The sequence below is a fragment of the Opisthocomus hoazin genome, chromosome 4, assembly GCF_030867145.1.
Source record: "Opisthocomus hoazin isolate bOpiHoa1 chromosome 4, bOpiHoa1.hap1, whole genome shotgun sequence".
Lineage (NCBI taxonomy): Eukaryota > Metazoa > Chordata > Aves > Opisthocomiformes > Opisthocomidae > Opisthocomus > Opisthocomus hoazin.
This window is the reverse complement of record NC_134417.1, coordinates 23,679,049-23,694,592: the sequence shown is the minus strand read 5'-3', so window position 1 is coordinate 23,694,592 and position 15,544 is coordinate 23,679,049. Positions and strand designations below refer to the sequence as shown.

Below are 15,544 nucleotides of genomic sequence, written 5' to 3'. Positions count from 1 at the left end.
TGATCCCAGCCCATCTGCTGCGCCACCAGTGCAATCGGTGCTTTGCAAAGATCATTCCTCTTCCCACACTAAACTCCTGGCTTGATGAACTGGGGGTCTCAGCTAGGCGGAGGCAAAGTGGTGCTCCCGAAGCACTCAGGCCTGCTGGATCTCGTGCTTATCCCTTCTGGAAATCCTAAAGCACCCCGAGCATCATCCGGGACGTGAGCCCGTTACTGCGGAGCCGTAGCGGGGCCGCAGCCCTGGCCTCCTGCAAAGTTTCCACGCTGTGGGTGCGTTATTTTTCCCAGCAGCTCCGTGGCCAGGCTGACGCAGGAGCGCATGTCCCCGCAGCGCCGAGGAGAGCCCGTCCCTCCCTCGAGCAGGGCTTTTCTGGGCTCTTGTCCATCCAGCACTAAATACGGAAAATTCCGACAACCAATCCTGTCCTTTCTCAAGCTGTTCGCAATCTTTTAACTTTCAAAATAGATGAACAAAACTGGTTATTTTGCAGCAGATTGTAGCCGGAAAAAAAAAACCTGACACACCAAGCCCCCCAGTGAAGATACCTGGTAGCTCCTGGCACAGCAGAGCTGCCATCAGAGCTGCCATCTCAGTGAGTCAGACCCCACCAAACACTGACCCGTGGCTCTTAAAAAAGCCAACTTCAATTCTAGTCTGCAGAATTTGTATTAATTACCTTCTGTGAACCGTAACAGGCTGCCTCCTGCCTGCCACCTGCATTACACCTGGCCTCTTCAGCTGGGAAATACATGATACTACGAAAGAATCATCATTTTTCTGAAGCTTTGTCTGGGGTTGGCTTCTCATCTATGTACTCCAGCTATTTTTCTCCACAAAACAATCAACAACAATACTGTAAACATTCTGTTTAAGCATTAACACCCCCCCCCCCCCCTGTGGTTTCCACCCATAACACACACAGGCACCCCAACCGAGCCTGACACAGCTCCTAACTGCCCGGGGAGCTGTAACCGCCTGCCTGCACGCACTGAAGAGTGGAGCTGGATGGGACACTCCGGGCACAGCCAGCAACACGGGGATAAAATAAAAACCTCTGCCTGCTATCTATAGAGGAAGGAAAATTTTCTTAAATGTCTTAAGCACTCTACACCTGGATTTATTATTCTCAGAAACTTGGAATTTTATTTTTTCAACCTCGACCTTGTTTTCAAGCTTAGGCAAATGGAATTCCTAGACTCCATCCCCACTGCAGTGAAGCTCAGTGAGTAACAAAGCTCACACGAGCACTTTGGCAGCTATCCTCCAAAGCCAGCTATGGAACACGTTGCTTTGCTTGAAATCCCAGGCCTTGTTTTCCTACCCTGTGACTAATGACAATCTGTATCTGCTGGCTACACCACCACACCGGTGGCTGTCAGCCTGCTGTCAAAGGAACAGTACCAAGGCAGAACAACCCTACTACCCGACTGCGTTTGTGCTCGTTCCATTTAATCAGAGCAGCTCTGTTGTGTCAGCCTAGTGTAGAGGACATACGGTCAGATAAAAGCGCAACTCGGAAAAAATAGGTGGGGATGGGTTTTGAACTACAACTGTGAGCCATGCCCTTCCTTGCTTAACTTGGTGCAGCAAGGAAAACAGACCAGAGGTTTTCAAATGTTTGCAGCTTTACTGTGAAAAACAAAGTTGCTTGTTCAATCACCAGTACAGGAACGACTTGAAGCAAGCAACCTTCTGGATTTCCAGAAGAGGAAGAACATAGCCATCCTCCCTTGTTGCTTCAAAACTCTCAAACAGGAAATTCCAAGGCAGCACTCTGGCACCACCCAGCGCCCTGGGTCAGAGGGCAGGACTTCAGGTGTTTGAAGTTATTTCTGGTGAAGCACACAAAGCTCGACCTACACCAGCTAGGAAATAGCCCTCAGCCTTGCAGCCAGCCACACGCTGCTCCCTGCCTTTCGCTAGCTCCGAAACAGCCGAATGAAACACGTCAACAAGGCACGGATCACACCAGTACCTGCTGCTCCGCTGCCGCTTCTCTCCCCGGGCCGCGCTGCGGAACAGCTGCTCAGCCAAACTGAGAAACGACAAATGAGACCCCGAGGCTGCTGACAATGTTCATCTCCCCTTCGGCGCTTTCCATTTGGATTAGCACAAGTAGGTGTCACATGGCGGTTAACGCACTGCTTTGTGCTCTGGCAGCTCTCTAATATAGTCTGTCTCAGAGGTCTGCCAGCAAAAACAATGCTGAAATAACAACTTAAAAAAAATCATCAGGAAATTAAACAATTCAGCCCAAACCAGCAGATTTGTCCAAGCACAAAGTTCAGTATCGGAGCCTACAGGCATCCCCGTTTTATGATATGAAACAAATACGGCATTACTAATTCCAGAGTTCACCACTGCACTGAAACCTGAGAGTAAATACTCTAATTAATCCCACGCAGAGTATACTACCAGCCTGCGAGCACCCAGTACTGAAACACAAATGCGTGCAAGAGTTACAGCAGCTGCAGGCTCACAAATATCACTTATTCATAGCAAAAACTAATCAAATTTCTCTTTTTATCACATAAACAAAAGCACTAGTTTAGAGGAATTGGAGTGATTCGTGTTGCGGTGAAGAAGTTGCCACTCGTACTGAAGAAATACTTCCAACACCACACATCACCACAGAAGCCAACACACCTGTGTGGGTTTAATGGTCACTGTCAGCACCCCTTGGGCGCTCCCTCTAAGCTGTCCCAGCCAGGTGCTGGCAGCGAGATGCCTCTCTACCTCCTTACTTGTCCACCTAATACAAGCCTGGCTCACGAATCTTTATTTGTCCAACTCCCATCTGACTTGTGGTTACACAGCACTGAAACCAATTAATGATCTACCTAAATCACACAGAAATAAAATATTTCTCTTTTAAAATGTCTAAGTCTGTTTTTTAACCAATTTAATCATCATTAGCTCCACTTAAATTAGCAGGAGCTGGTACTTGTAGTCACAAAAAGCTCTAGCGTTGCTTGTACAGACATGACCAAACACCGATGTCACCGTCCCACATGTGTGCTGGGCGAAGGGCTCAGTTCTCTTCTACTTGGACTTTCACTGACACCACGTTGAACAGCTCTGATTTCTAGCAATGGGAGGAAAGCTGCACATCAAATGATTCCCTGTGCTGGCCTTTATTTAGCATTTAAGAAGAAGGCTAAAAAACTAATCACGCTCTGTCAAACAGAGTACAAGATCTTTATTCACCAATAAGTTAAGTGTTCTTATAAATAGATGTTCTGGTCTTTAGTACGCTGCACCGAGTATAAAGTTAAGCTTCAATTATTCCTCAGACTCCGATCCTTCTTCATCTTGACTGATTTGGAAGTAGCGCAGTTCGTACGTCTCCTTGTCAGACGCAACGACACGAAGCCAGTCACGCAGGTTGTTCTTCTTGAGGTATTTCTTGGTGAGGTATTTCAGGTACCTTAAAAACAGTAATTCTACATCAGAACCTTCTCCTTCAACAACCCTTACTACTGTCTGCACTCCACCCAACGCATAACTCTAGCAGGGCAACACCACACTAATTACATTCAGAAATACAAAATGATCACATCCAACATACAATAAACATATATCTTCATTCCAGATATAAGAACTTATAATTGATACTCTCTGACAACACAGCACAATGCCAGTAGCAAGTGGCTCTCAACCTTGGTCTAATGCAACAGACATCGGTGCGTCTGCAGAGCGCAGGGAAGGGCAGGGAAAGAACTGTACCTCTCGCCACTGCACTCATCTGTTGCACGCCCTAACGCTCCGAGCGGCTGGAGGCTTCGTTTGACTTAAGGGGCTCTTTTGCAACAACTCATACTGCGTACAGCTACACTTTAACACAACAAATTAAGTAATAAAGCAGCCACCCACAACATGTATTCAGTATGACTTTTAAAAGCATTTCCTTCCTTGACATACTTCTAACAACCTACATAAAGCTCCTCCGTACTACTACGCTTACACTAGAGGGAGCATTAACTAGCAATCAAACCCTGTGTTTTAAAAAAAGCAGTTTTTTCAAAATCTAGTATTATAGATTTGTTTGAATTACACCTTTCGCTAGCATTTGTAAGCGCCACAAAGGTCAGCGCTAACACCTTCTCTGCACATATCAGAATACGTCATGTTCAACATACGGCTGTCCAAAATCCATCCGTGCAAGCCCACCAGAAGGGAACCTACGCCAACCTTTTAGAAAACTGCTTCTCAGATGTCACCGTGATCTTGTTCTTCAGACGTTCAATGTGAACAGTGTTCCCCAAGTTTCCAGTCTTTCCATTGACCTTAACCTTCTCCTTTAGGAACTGTTCCTGTGTCAACATTGAACAAACAACACTAGGGAATGGCACCCTAGGTATGAACTAGGGAAGGGACCCTAGCCACAGAGCAATATTAAAAATCACCATTTATTTACATCTGCATAGCAAGTTATTTACAATACAGTAAGATTTTAGAGTGCGCAATTACAATAATCACTCTTGTGCTAAAACAGGATACAATTCAAACCAGTTCTGTTCATGCACAGGTATGAAGCACCTCGTCTGTAAAAGGCTTCAAACCCCAAGAAACGTCAAAAGATAATTTAAATAATAGCTGTTGATTTTGCTAGTTTAAAATGTAACTTTTAACTTGTGACTCAGCTGTCGTAGTGGGTAAGGCTGTCATTACACAACACGCAGGAAGCATGAGCGAAACCGTGACTTACAAAATTCCCGGAATCAAAAATTCCATCTTCCACGGGATGGGTCAAGTCAAGGCAAAACTTCCAGGTTGACTTTTTAGATTTTCTGTCCTTTTGCTAAAACACCAAAAAAGACCCCAACGTTAACAACAACCACCCCCACGTACCCGGGAAACGCTTATCAGGCCGAAGGGGGGGGGGGGGGGGGGGGGGGGGGGGGGGTATGGCGGCAGGGTGTGCCCGGGCCGGCATAGCCCGGAGAGCGGGGCTGGCTGCAGCCCGGGCCCGGCCACCGCCCGCTGCAGGCCCCCGCCGGAGCGGAGCGGAGGGAAGGGGAGAGCAGGCTCCCCGGAAGGCCCCCGCCCGCCAGCCGCCCGCTCACCAGCACCATGCTGCCTGCCCGCCGCTCCCTCAGAAAGGAAGGCCGCTGCCCCGCGCCGCGCTTTTATACCGGGCCCGGCGACGTCATCAGGCAGCGCGCGGGGCGGCAGCGCGCCTGCGCAGCCAGGGCCCGCTGAGCAGGGGGCGGGGCACACAGGCGGGCCCGCGCTTGCTCGGCGCCAGAGAGAGAGGCGGCACAGCGCGTCAGCACGAACCAGTCACCTCTTTATTGAGCTTTATTTTCCGTCTGTCGGACAAGGAACGCGAGCGCGGCTCTTGCTCTGGCGGCGGCGCGGAGCAGGCCGCGGAGCCGGCCCGCCTGGTCCCGGCGACCCTCCCCGGCAGCACCGGCACCACCCGCGGCGCGCTGAGCACAGTACAGCTCCCGAAACGGACACCGGAACCGCGTCGCCCGCTGACAGGGTCGGGGGTTCGCCACCGTCACGGCTCCTCAACAGTCGGGTTACAACATACAGCACAGGGCGACCGAGCGCGGGGCTTTTCTGCGACACAAACGATTCCCTTTCGAGTTCCCCAGCCAAGCGACGCCCGGGTGCCAGGTGCCGCCGGCGCAGAGCGCAGGTGCCGGGGAGGCCGCCGAGGCTCCACCGCACTCCCAGCACAAGGCCCCCGGGATCTGCGCCTCCGCAGACATTCTCGGTGTACAAGCGAGATACTCGAAATATCCTTAACAAGGTTGGGGTTTTTTTGTTTGTTTTCCTGAAGTTTAGTTCTACTGTAACAAACTACATTCTAAGTTAACTCAACCAAAAAATGTGGGATTTATTGAATTTGGAATTCTGTGAGACTGACCTGCAGTAACCATAAGAGTCTGAACTGTCAACAAATTTGACTTCTTTACAGATCATGTAAAATTACCTGTATTGTGAAACTACAGACTGCGCACCATTTCTGGGTACATTGTGGATTAGAAAAACCTGCAAGAAGGCTTGAAAGCAGTTACGTTAAAACAATGAAATTCAGCTAACTTCTTAAAAAAAAAAAAACCAGCCCTGAGAACATGGCTCAACTAGCAAGAGCCTAGTTGAAAAACCACCATTATAAGCAAAAATTAGAAGGATCTATTGAAACCTCGAAGTATTACTTGCCAATATTTGAGGCAGGAAACACTGCAGTCTTTCCAATTCTGTAAAGTAGCAAGAGAAACTCGATGAACTGGAGCCATAAAAAAAAAGAAATGCATTATTTGGAGTGGAAATACTTCACCTCCTAGTTTTCACAGCCTTTACTCTAAGCAATTGCATCAGCTATTAGAAGGTTATAGTTTTCGGTTTTGACACAATTTAAGTACTACAGAACAAGTACATTGGTAAGACTTGTTTTAAAGTAAAGCTATGCAGGAGAATTTCCCTAAGCATCTGGTTAGGGATCTTAAAAAACACGCATCTATATAGGCTACTGATCACAAACAAAGTTTGTTGCAAACGATTCTGACAGTAAACTGAAACATCTTACTTTGGAAAAAATGCCTCAAATACATGTTCTAATTTAGAAGCAACTTTTAAACTGACTGAAACTTGGAGATTATGCTTAAGACTCATGCTTATGTATTACCTATGGGAAACTTCATGCATGACGAGCCAATGCTCTGCACTTCCATAGTGTCCGAAGTGCTTCACGAAAGACAGCTAAGTATATAAGAGCAAACCTATAATGAAGTACTTGATCATTTGAATCTTGCAGAACTGAAGGTTGTAATAGAAGGACATCTGTAAGTCCCAAGGAGGGCTCTTCCAGCAAGCTGTAGGTCATAAAACCTCTGCCTTCAGATTGCTGTAGTACTTGAAAACTCCAGTCAGACCAGGAGCCCACTTGTAGGAACAGGACTCAAACCAGCCCTCGCCCCAGAGAGCTTAAAGTCTAAATAAATGCTTAGATTGTGGGCCAGTGGCATCAAATACCTGTCTTCCAACACGATTTTAGAGGACAGACAGGCGTCTGGAAGTAGACTAAAGCACTACCAGAACAAGGACAAATCCAAGTCGTGTAGTTTTCAAGCATATTAGAAGTATTTGTAATGTGGTGACAGCATTAGAACTCGCCTTAGTTTGACATAGCAACCTATGACTTCCCATCTGACATCACACAGCTCTGCTTGCTGTCAAGACCATCATCCAGGGTTTCTGTCACCTCCAAAGCCAACCAAGCCTGTCTTTCAGGTCCCACTTCGATGGAGAGGCAGAAAGGAGCGTAGTGCAGACTAGCTCAAACTATTCAGCGTGCACTTCAGAACTGTTCTGCGTGCATTTCAATCTCTTGCACTCACAGCTCTGTTTTAAAAGCGGTTTTGCCGTTTCAGTCAAGGCGCTATTCAGAGTTCACCTGCGATGCGTCTTGCGCTCGGCAAGAGCGTGTGGCAGTATCCTACTTCTGCCAGGTGACCCCGGTAACTGTGCTTTATTACCAGAGTGTATTTATTGCTGTCTTTACCTTCACTGTACTGCTCTCCCTGTCACGAGACATCTATGGAAAATGCCTGGGTTTGCCATCTACATTAGACCTCCAAGATTTGCTACGCCCTGCCACAGTATGTACAAGGGCAGTTCAGGACAGCTGCCGTGAGCCCTCTGGGGATTAGACAGCACATACTATTAAGCTGAAAACATTTTAAGCAGTTAATAGCAGCGTGAAGTCTGAGTCTTGCTGCCAACAGAGTCCGAGTTGTGTGTGCTGTCCAGGGCAGCACGCCATGTGTTTACAAGTTGTCCTCCACTAGCCAACAGCCACTGAAGCTTAAGGCAAGTTCACAAAACAATTTATCAACTGTGAAGAGAGGTCTGAGCCACGGGCTAAGAAAGTTTCCCACTCATGAAGAATCGCCACGTCTTAGAATTCAATTTGAACACCTTAAAGAGGAGCAGGCTAGCTATCCTTCCACGACTAGTTCTGTGAAGCCTTGCGTTTGCCTGGTAAGCTACTAAATAGTTAGAGGCATGCATGCGTGTTTCAGTGACTCAGAACTCCCTTGGATGGGAGCTAGCTTTCATAACTGTGTCGCAATTTATTTGCTTTTATAGTTAAGCCATGGTTGTTCAGTATTGTCTGTCAAGTCTATATTTTGAAAATACAGTAGTTTTATTTTTTTAAAAAGAATCGCATGCATTTAGTTTAGGCTCATTGCTACAGTTTGTCCCACTTTTCAAAAACACGTGGTCCCTGTGCTACAAAAATATGGTCTGAACCTGAAGATTAAAACCTAAAGTTGGAAGCACTGCAACAGATTCCCATGGAGTTTGTCACCCTTTTCTAGTTTAAGTTAAATACAATAAAGGAAAGCAATTGAACTGCATTTTTCTATTTTATTTTTCAAGTCTGACAAAGGCCTCGAGTGAAAGTCTATAGCTTTTAACATCCATTCTCACCTTTGTGTCCCCTTGACCTATCTATATCTTACCTACCCAATATTCCAACGGCCTGCCTAAACCACAGGTAGGCTTTGACACCAGTTTATCGTTACAATAAGCCAACGAGTTGGCAAACAAGAATACAGAGGTAATACAGTTAAGTTGCACGTGGCCACTGGGGCTTGGTCAAGCCAGCTGGCATTTTTGATCACTTGAGTTTTTCGGTCTAAAAGTTGCGATTGGCACCTACAGTTCTGCAAGAGTCCCAATCCACAAAATACTTAAGCTTTAAAAAAAAAAAGCTACTTTTATTGTCAGTTCTACCTAAACATGTCAAGAAAAATACTATTTGTGCTCTAGGTCACTTTATAATCCTAGATACCTACCAGCTTATCTAAAAGCCCCTGAATACTGTATTTTGTCTGTTCATACAGACAAACACTGTTTGCTCAAGCAAATAAAAATATATCCACTAGTAACACCTGCTTGGTTTCTTCGATCCGTAGCTGAAACCCACAGGAATGTTAAAATAGTTACAATTAAGGAATTAAAATCTCAGTGATTTTGAAAACTGCCAGTTAGCCTGCAACACTAATCCAGAATCCAACACTGCTTTTTAACAATTCAAAAAAGAAATGAGGTTGCTTGTGAAGGCCAGAGCTTTGGTGACAATAAGAACCAAATTTATAGATCTGTGGTTGGTCCAGACCTGAGCAGCTGCCCGAGCCTGGCGATCCTCTTTATTTGCAAGGCTTTATGGCTACAGCACATTCTTCATTCATTGCACTTATGACGGATATCTGGAAGACAAGACAGACAGGTGAGCTCCAACCCACGCCAGAGGAAGCGCTCCTAGAAGTTACAGACATTCACATTTCAGTATCTATCCCATCTCTCCCGTGAAGAAAAGAGGCAGCTGAAGCTGGCGAAATTCAGTCATTAGAAGACTTTCCACAGGATCTGCCCTTCCCACCAATTTGCTCTTCTGCCGGCAGCTTGAGGTTCGTACAACAGAGGAAGATGAAAAAGCTCCTGCAGTAGAGTCAAACTAGCAAACGGTGTGGCCCAGTACAGACTACAGCCTGCAGAGCTACTTGCAGACAGGTTTGCGAACGCAGCTAACTGGACTGCTCAGGCTACACCACAAAGCTCTACACTTGGTCCCGATGAAGAAAGCCTGGAGGCTCCAATCCACACCATGCAGACAGCACTGCTAGGGTTTACCTAGGCATTTGAGAGACAACCCCATACCACCTCACTGTCAACTGAGCTGGGCTTCAGAGCCACGCTGAGTGCTCCAGTGCAAAAGTCTTTCTGCATCTCAAAGCACCAATTCCCATGCTTCTAACTCGCTCTTCACGGAGAGATACGAATGGTCAATATCAGAATAAGACTCCTTCATCGCATAATCATGCGGAATTAACCGTAAGTGTTCCTGTTTGCCCTCTCTACTTACCTGCACATCTTCATTGGCATTGAATTTTCCTTCTATTTCTTTGCCGAGATCCCCTTCTGGCAACTTCAGATCCTCACGAACTTCGCCGCTTTCTGTCAGCAGGGAGAGATACCCATCCTGAATACCTATCAGCTGTGAAGAGAAGCTCACTTTTAGGAAGTTTTAACATCAGCAGTCACTAGTAGGCAGTAGCTGAAGTAAGCACAAGGCACAGTGAACTCTACCCATTACACCAATTCTTTAGTACTGTGTGTGTAACAGTTAAGAACCTAATTTAAGTCAATTTTTAACAGCAGTTTAGAGGGCTGAGAGTCAGAGCCAACTGTAGCAAAAGCCAGTCTGCTATTATGAATCAGCAGAACACTGCTGGTTACTTCCTAGTATGTGGGGTACTGCAAAACCCATCCTTGTGAGTTTGAAGATGTACTCCTTCCAGGTCACTGGTTCAGCTTCTGAATTAGAAACAATAACTGGAACAGTGTTGACTGAGCAGCATTGCTTTTATAAAGTATACAAAGTACACGACGGTTGAACTGTGCACTTCTGTATCTTCATTTGTACAATAAGATACTGTAATTTACATTTGAGGCTAATGAATACATCAGGGACCACCCACCAAGCTCTGGATCACTTTTATAATGCTGTTTTCAGCCTAACCGAAAGCCTGAGCTAAGGGGAACAGCTACTTTGACAGAGCAGGTTAGGGAACCTCGAATATGTAACGGTAAACCCAAAAGGCAGCCCTAACGAGTCTGATAAAAAGCAAGAATTTCAGTAGCAGTAAGGACCCAAGAAGATGAGAAAGACCACCAAAGTAACATTAAGAATCTCTTGGAAGGTCCAAGTCCTAAGACAGGCTAGTCACGCTTTCTTTAAACAGCGTCAGCTGTCCTGAAGAGTTGCCAACACTCTGAACTTTGGCTTTCTCAAGCAGCTGCAGCTTTCCAGCTCATGTGGACGTATCAGTTCCTGACCAGAACTACTCCCAAGACAACAGGAAGATAGCAGACATCTTCCTCAGAACCTTAATTGTGCTGCTTTTCGGAACTCTCTATCCGTATCACAGAAGGCATTACAGAAGTTACAGCAGCTTGCCAAGTGCCCTTCGTACTTATATTTCAGAGCAGAGCTCAGGAGCAACAACATTACCCGAGATCAACTAAAGCCAGCTTCCACACAAGGAGCAGAAAGCACTGCAGCAAGTTAGAATTGGCATCAGGTGCAGCTTAAGACTGTCTTGTTGATTCATCTACCCTATGTAAGAATGAAATTATAAATGACAGTAAGTGCTTAGTTTCAAATTTATTTGAAGCGAGATCTTGACTATCCTTTAACTAGTAATAACTTGCAGCAGGGACAAGCCCTCTCCAGATTCTACAGGATGCCAGTATCATAAAGAATAAAGAAGCGACCTTACAACATGAGCTAGAAGACACGCTGTTCTGAATTACCTCTATTGCCTGTCATTTATGAACATTGCTACTATAACATAAGGTTGTTAGCACAGTAAGGAGCTTTCCGTCAGTGAGCTCCAACGGTTTTAACAATTCAGTAAATGCTACGAGTTCAGCAATGTCATGTCTAGACAGGCAAGTTCCACTAATTCTGACAACAGTACTTTATTAATCGAGAAGCAAGTTTTGGGATGAAGAGTTTACTTGCGGCAGTATCAGGTGTATAAAGCCTCTTAATGTGTGGAAGGACACTGTGACTCTTAACTCACCTGGTAATCATTCCTCTTGATATTTGGAACATCCATGTTATGAGTTGATGGGCAAATATCCTCAAATTTTTTACCAGTGAAGATATCAATACCAACCAAATGGACCTACAACAAAAGAGAAACAACACAGGTTACTGTTGGTCCTAGAGAAGCAAGACGCCGTTGCCATCGGTATTGCTGGTTCCATTTAGTCTTCCAAGAGATGATGTGTAATACCAGTTCTGCCTAGGGCCTTTGCGTGCGGTATGAAAGCAGCCTGAGCACTGAGAGCAGGCCTCTTCACAGCACAATATAGAAACACTACATGAGAATGAAGGTCAGCCACTGTTATCTTCCATAGCCTTCTGTAGTTTTACAGCAATAAGCTAAAGCTCAGAGTATGCGGCCATTAAAAGAATGCTTACTTCAAATTCTAGCTTTTCTGAGAAACAGAACAGCGTCGGTGACTACGTGAAGGTTAAAGACAAAAGAAGAGGTGGTCACGCACAGAGATTAAAGCAGCTCCCACCTCCCTTCCCACTAGCAACAGCCAGCACTCGCATTACCAGTTCATAGCCTGCTCTTCTCAGGTCCTCTCACTCTGACAACTGTGTCACCACTTAAGAAAACTGAATCAGCCTAATAAAATAAGACATGAAAAAAGCAAGGGGCAGGAGAGAGGGAAAAAAATGGCAAGGGCTTGGTATATTCTAGCTTTGACAAATCCTATATGCTTTACCCACCTACACATATCACACAAGGTTGTGGAAACTTACAAATCTGACTAGTCCGTGCTTTAGCAGCTCTGTCTCTAAACTCTCACATACCCACCACAAAGCACTGCTGAATGAAAGCCAGGGGAGTCCAGCCTTGGCCCAAGCGCTGGAGAGGTGCGCGAGCCAACTGCTTCGGCAGCAGCACTGCGGCCCCAGACAGCAGCAGAGAATGTCCCTGCCGGGAGGCAGGCGGGGGAAGCGTCTCCTCGCTCGGTGCCAAAGAAAGGAAGGCAGCAGCGAGGCGAGCCAGCCTGCCAGGGCCGGAGCAGGCCCCCGGCGGTACGCGGGAAGGCGATCTAACAGAGCGCGGGCCCCAGCCAAGCTCAGCAATTGCGACAGCCCGCGAGTGCAGGCGGCGAGCGGAGCGCTCCGGTGGGTAGCGCCGGCGCAGCCCAACCACGCCCCGGTGATTTCATCAGCACCCCCCCCTTCCAGAACTTACTCTGCCCCCACTACGGAGACGGGAGAAAATCAAGCCCCGGCCCTGAGCCCTCCCCGCCGTGCGGTACCGGGGACCCTCGGGCGAGGGGAGCAGGGGACGGAACGGACCCCCCGCCCCCGGGGTGCGCAGCGGATCGGGGCCCGCCTGGTGCCGCCGCCGCTCACCTTGGCGTGCCCGTGTTTGCCGGTCTTGGAGGTGGACATCTCCACGATCTTGCAGGGCCGCCCCTTCAGCACCACGAAGCCGTTCTTCCGCAGCGCCGAGCACTGCATCGGGTAGGTGGAGGAGGCGCCGGCATCGCCCGTGGTGAAGTCGAGCTCGTCGGCCATGGCGGGCGGGAGGGGAAGGGGGCTGCGCGGAAGGGAGAGAGCGTCGGCTCGGAGACCCGGGGGGGGGGGGGGGGGGGGGGGGAACACCCGCACCGACACCCACCCACCCCGCCCTGAGGAGGGCAGCGCGATGGCGGCGCCCCGAAGGCGGGACGGGCCCGCCTCGCCCCGCCGCACGTGCCCGGCGGGCTCGGCTCCCCTCAGCCCCGCCTCACCCCGTCCCCGCGCGGGGCCGAGCGCCCGGGGCCGCCCCTTACCTTGCGCGGACGAGCTCGGGGAGGGGGGGGAGAGGCCGGGGCACGGCGCCGCGCACACGCGCCCAACCGCTGCGGCGGGAAGGAAGGAAGGGAGGGAGAGAGAGAGGGAGCGCCCGCGCCGCGCCCCGCCCTCCCGCTTCCGCCGGCCGCCGCGCTCATTGGCCCGCGCTGCCACCCTCCGCCCCCGTCCATTGGCTGATCGCGCTGGGGGGGAGGGGCGCTTCCCGCCTTCGCGCCCATCCCGCACCTCAGCCGGCGCCTACGGAGAGCGGTTGGGCTCAGGGCAGCCTCGCCGCCGCCGTTGATACCGAGGCAAACACCTCCCCCCGCCCCCGGCTGGCGCAGGCGCACAAGTGCAGGGGAAGCGGCCGCTAGGGACGCGCGGGCGCCATTTTGGCGCCGGGGCGCTTCTGGAGGCCGCTTCCGTTGACGCTCATTGCAGTACCTTCCCGGCGACAAAGCTAGGTTTTTAAACGAACTGGAGGAGGCTTCCTCTTGAGATTGTGCTTAGCTGTCAATGCAAAGCTGATTTGTCCACTTAGTGATTAGAATCATCAAATCATGGAATAGTTTGGGTTGGAAGGGGCCTTAAAGATCATCTGGTTCCAACCCCCCTGCCATGAGCAGGGACATCTTCCACCAGTCCAGGTTGCTCAGAGCTCCATCCAACCTGGCCTTGAACACTGCCAGGGAGGGGGCAGCCACAGCTTCTCTGGGCAACCTGTGCCAGTGTTTCACCACCCTCATGGTGAAGAATTTCTTCCTAATATCTCAATCTGCCCTCTTTTAGTTTGCAGCCATTCTCGATTGCCCTATCGCTACACACCCTTGTGAAAACACCCTTGTGTTTCCCCTGTCAGAATAATCAGAAGCGAGCGCTGCGTTAAATCAAAAGGGCCTGAAGCAGCCCAGAAGCCACGGTGAAGGCTTGGTTTCATCAGCGGACGTGCGACTCTGATGGCTCCGTGCCCTGCCCCTTCGCAGCAACGCTCACGGCGCAGCGCTCGGTAGCCTCCGGCCTCTACCCCTGCGCTGCCTGAGGAGAGCGGTGTGGTGATGAACGCAGCCACCCGGCCAGACGGATGGGTCCCGAGCAGCGCCAGGCCACACGGTTATTTTTGTTGACGCTCTCCAAATCAGATGCTGCAACTCTTCTAGCTGTTTGAATTCAACTGAAAACTCTGCTGTGGAGCTGCCAATGGATGGGGCCCAGCCCTGCCCAGGGCCACGCAGATCACCTACTTTAAACACCAGACAAAGAGAAAAATACAGAAATTCGGTGGCATGTGCGCCAGCGTCGTCAGAGCTGGCCTCTGCCATCAGCGCCGTGGGCTGCACCACGCTCCCCGACGTTTTCTGCCCCGAGATCCTGAGATTGTTGCCTCTGTTCTAGTGGGGTTGTGACAGGTGCAAGTTTTAACGTCACATTTTCAAATGGTTCATCATGGGTTCATTTGTTTAATTCATGTTAATCTGTGTGATCTGTTTGCCTGTGGTCCTGCCCGTGGTTACATAGATCCTACTCCAAACTCTACAGTGTGTACCACAGGAGACAGGTTTGGCTCTCATTTACCCGGGGCCCCTTTATAACCCTCCAGCAGGTCGAAACGGTGACTGTCTTCTGTCACCGGGGTTTTGGTGGATGCTGCCTCACCCAGCCCGCTCTGGAGATGATACGCTTTGCCCTGGGAAGGGGAGCTGCCCATGTTTCTTCTGTGTCGGTTGATAAGCAGAGCCTGGGGCATTCTGTTAAGTGTTCTTACATGTGCAGCGTGTACTTGTCTACCTGCAAGTGTATGACTAGTTGCACGTGATCTAGGGCTTTTTTTCTTCTAATAAAATACTTTGTGAGAGAACTACCAACTGTTCTGAGCCCAAACTGGGGCAGCCTGGGGCTAAGCACTGATGAGAATTTCTTTTGTCAAGTATCAGATTATAAGTTTGGTTGATTTTCCACAATTAACAGAATCATTTTGGATGACTCGCGAGATCTTCTGTACCAAACCAAGTTTTTTTGCTGAAGTGGAGTTGTGCATGATACTTATTTCTGAGACAGAAGACAAATACTCCATGGCAGCCTTTATTAGAGATTCAACAAAATAATTGGAAATCAGCTCCATCGGTCATTCATCGCTTGCAGGCATCGTTC

General features: G+C 48.8%; 2 protein-coding genes across 2 annotated transcripts; both read right to left on the bottom strand.

Moving 5' to 3' along the window:
• Nucleotides 1–3,182: 3,182 nt before the first annotated feature.
• On the bottom strand, nt 3,183–5,176 carry RPL22L1 (ribosomal protein L22 like 1). Its single transcript, XM_075418333.1, has 4 exons — nt 5,070–5,176; nt 4,712–4,804; nt 4,195–4,316; nt 3,183–3,430 (listed from the first exon to the last, which is right to left on the bottom strand). Exons 1-4 carry the CDS (start codon nt 5,076–5,078, stop codon nt 3,286–3,288), a joined length of 369 nt encoding a protein of 122 aa, XP_075274448.1. The 5' UTR covers nt 5,079–5,176; the 3' UTR covers nt 3,183–3,285.
• A 1,113-nt stretch (nt 5,177–6,289) lies between these two features.
• On the bottom strand, nt 6,290–13,519 carry EIF5A2 (eukaryotic translation initiation factor 5A2). Its single transcript, XM_075418332.1, has 5 exons — nt 13,396–13,519; nt 12,974–13,160; nt 11,613–11,717; nt 9,890–10,021; nt 6,290–9,233 (listed from the first exon to the last, which is right to left on the bottom strand). Exons 2-5 carry the CDS (start codon nt 13,136–13,138, stop codon nt 9,174–9,176), a joined length of 462 nt encoding a protein of 153 aa, XP_075274447.1. The 5' UTR covers nt 13,139–13,160; nt 13,396–13,519; the 3' UTR covers nt 6,290–9,173.
• Between the last annotated feature and the right edge of the window lie 2,025 nt (nt 13,520–15,544).

What these genes read in the sequence shown, in the direction of transcription:
- RPL22L1 (XM_075418333.1), bottom strand. An exon ending in TTTTTGATTCCGGGAATTTT is followed by an intron (nt 4,317 to 4,711) that starts GTAAGTCACGGT and finishes ATGTTGACACAG; the next exon opens with GAACAGTTCCTAAAGGAGAA. An exon ending in GAGAAGCAGTTTTCTAAAAG is followed by an intron (nt 3,431 to 4,194) that starts GTTGGCGTAGGT and finishes ACTGTTTTTAAG; the next exon opens with GTACCTGAAATACCTCACCA.
- EIF5A2 (XM_075418332.1), bottom strand. Translation starts at nt 13,138, where the DNA reads ATGGCCGACGAGCTCGACTTCACCACGGGCGATGCCGGCGCCTCCTCC. An exon ending in GCAAACACGGGCACGCCAAG is followed by an intron (nt 11,718 to 12,973) that starts GTGAGCGGCGGC and finishes CTTTTGTTGTAG; the next exon opens with GTCCATTTGGTTGGTATTGA. An exon ending in ATGCCAATGAAGATGTGCAG is followed by an intron (nt 9,234 to 9,889) that starts GTAAGTAGAGAG and finishes CTTGTCTTCCAG; the next exon opens with ATATCCGTCATAAGTGCAAT.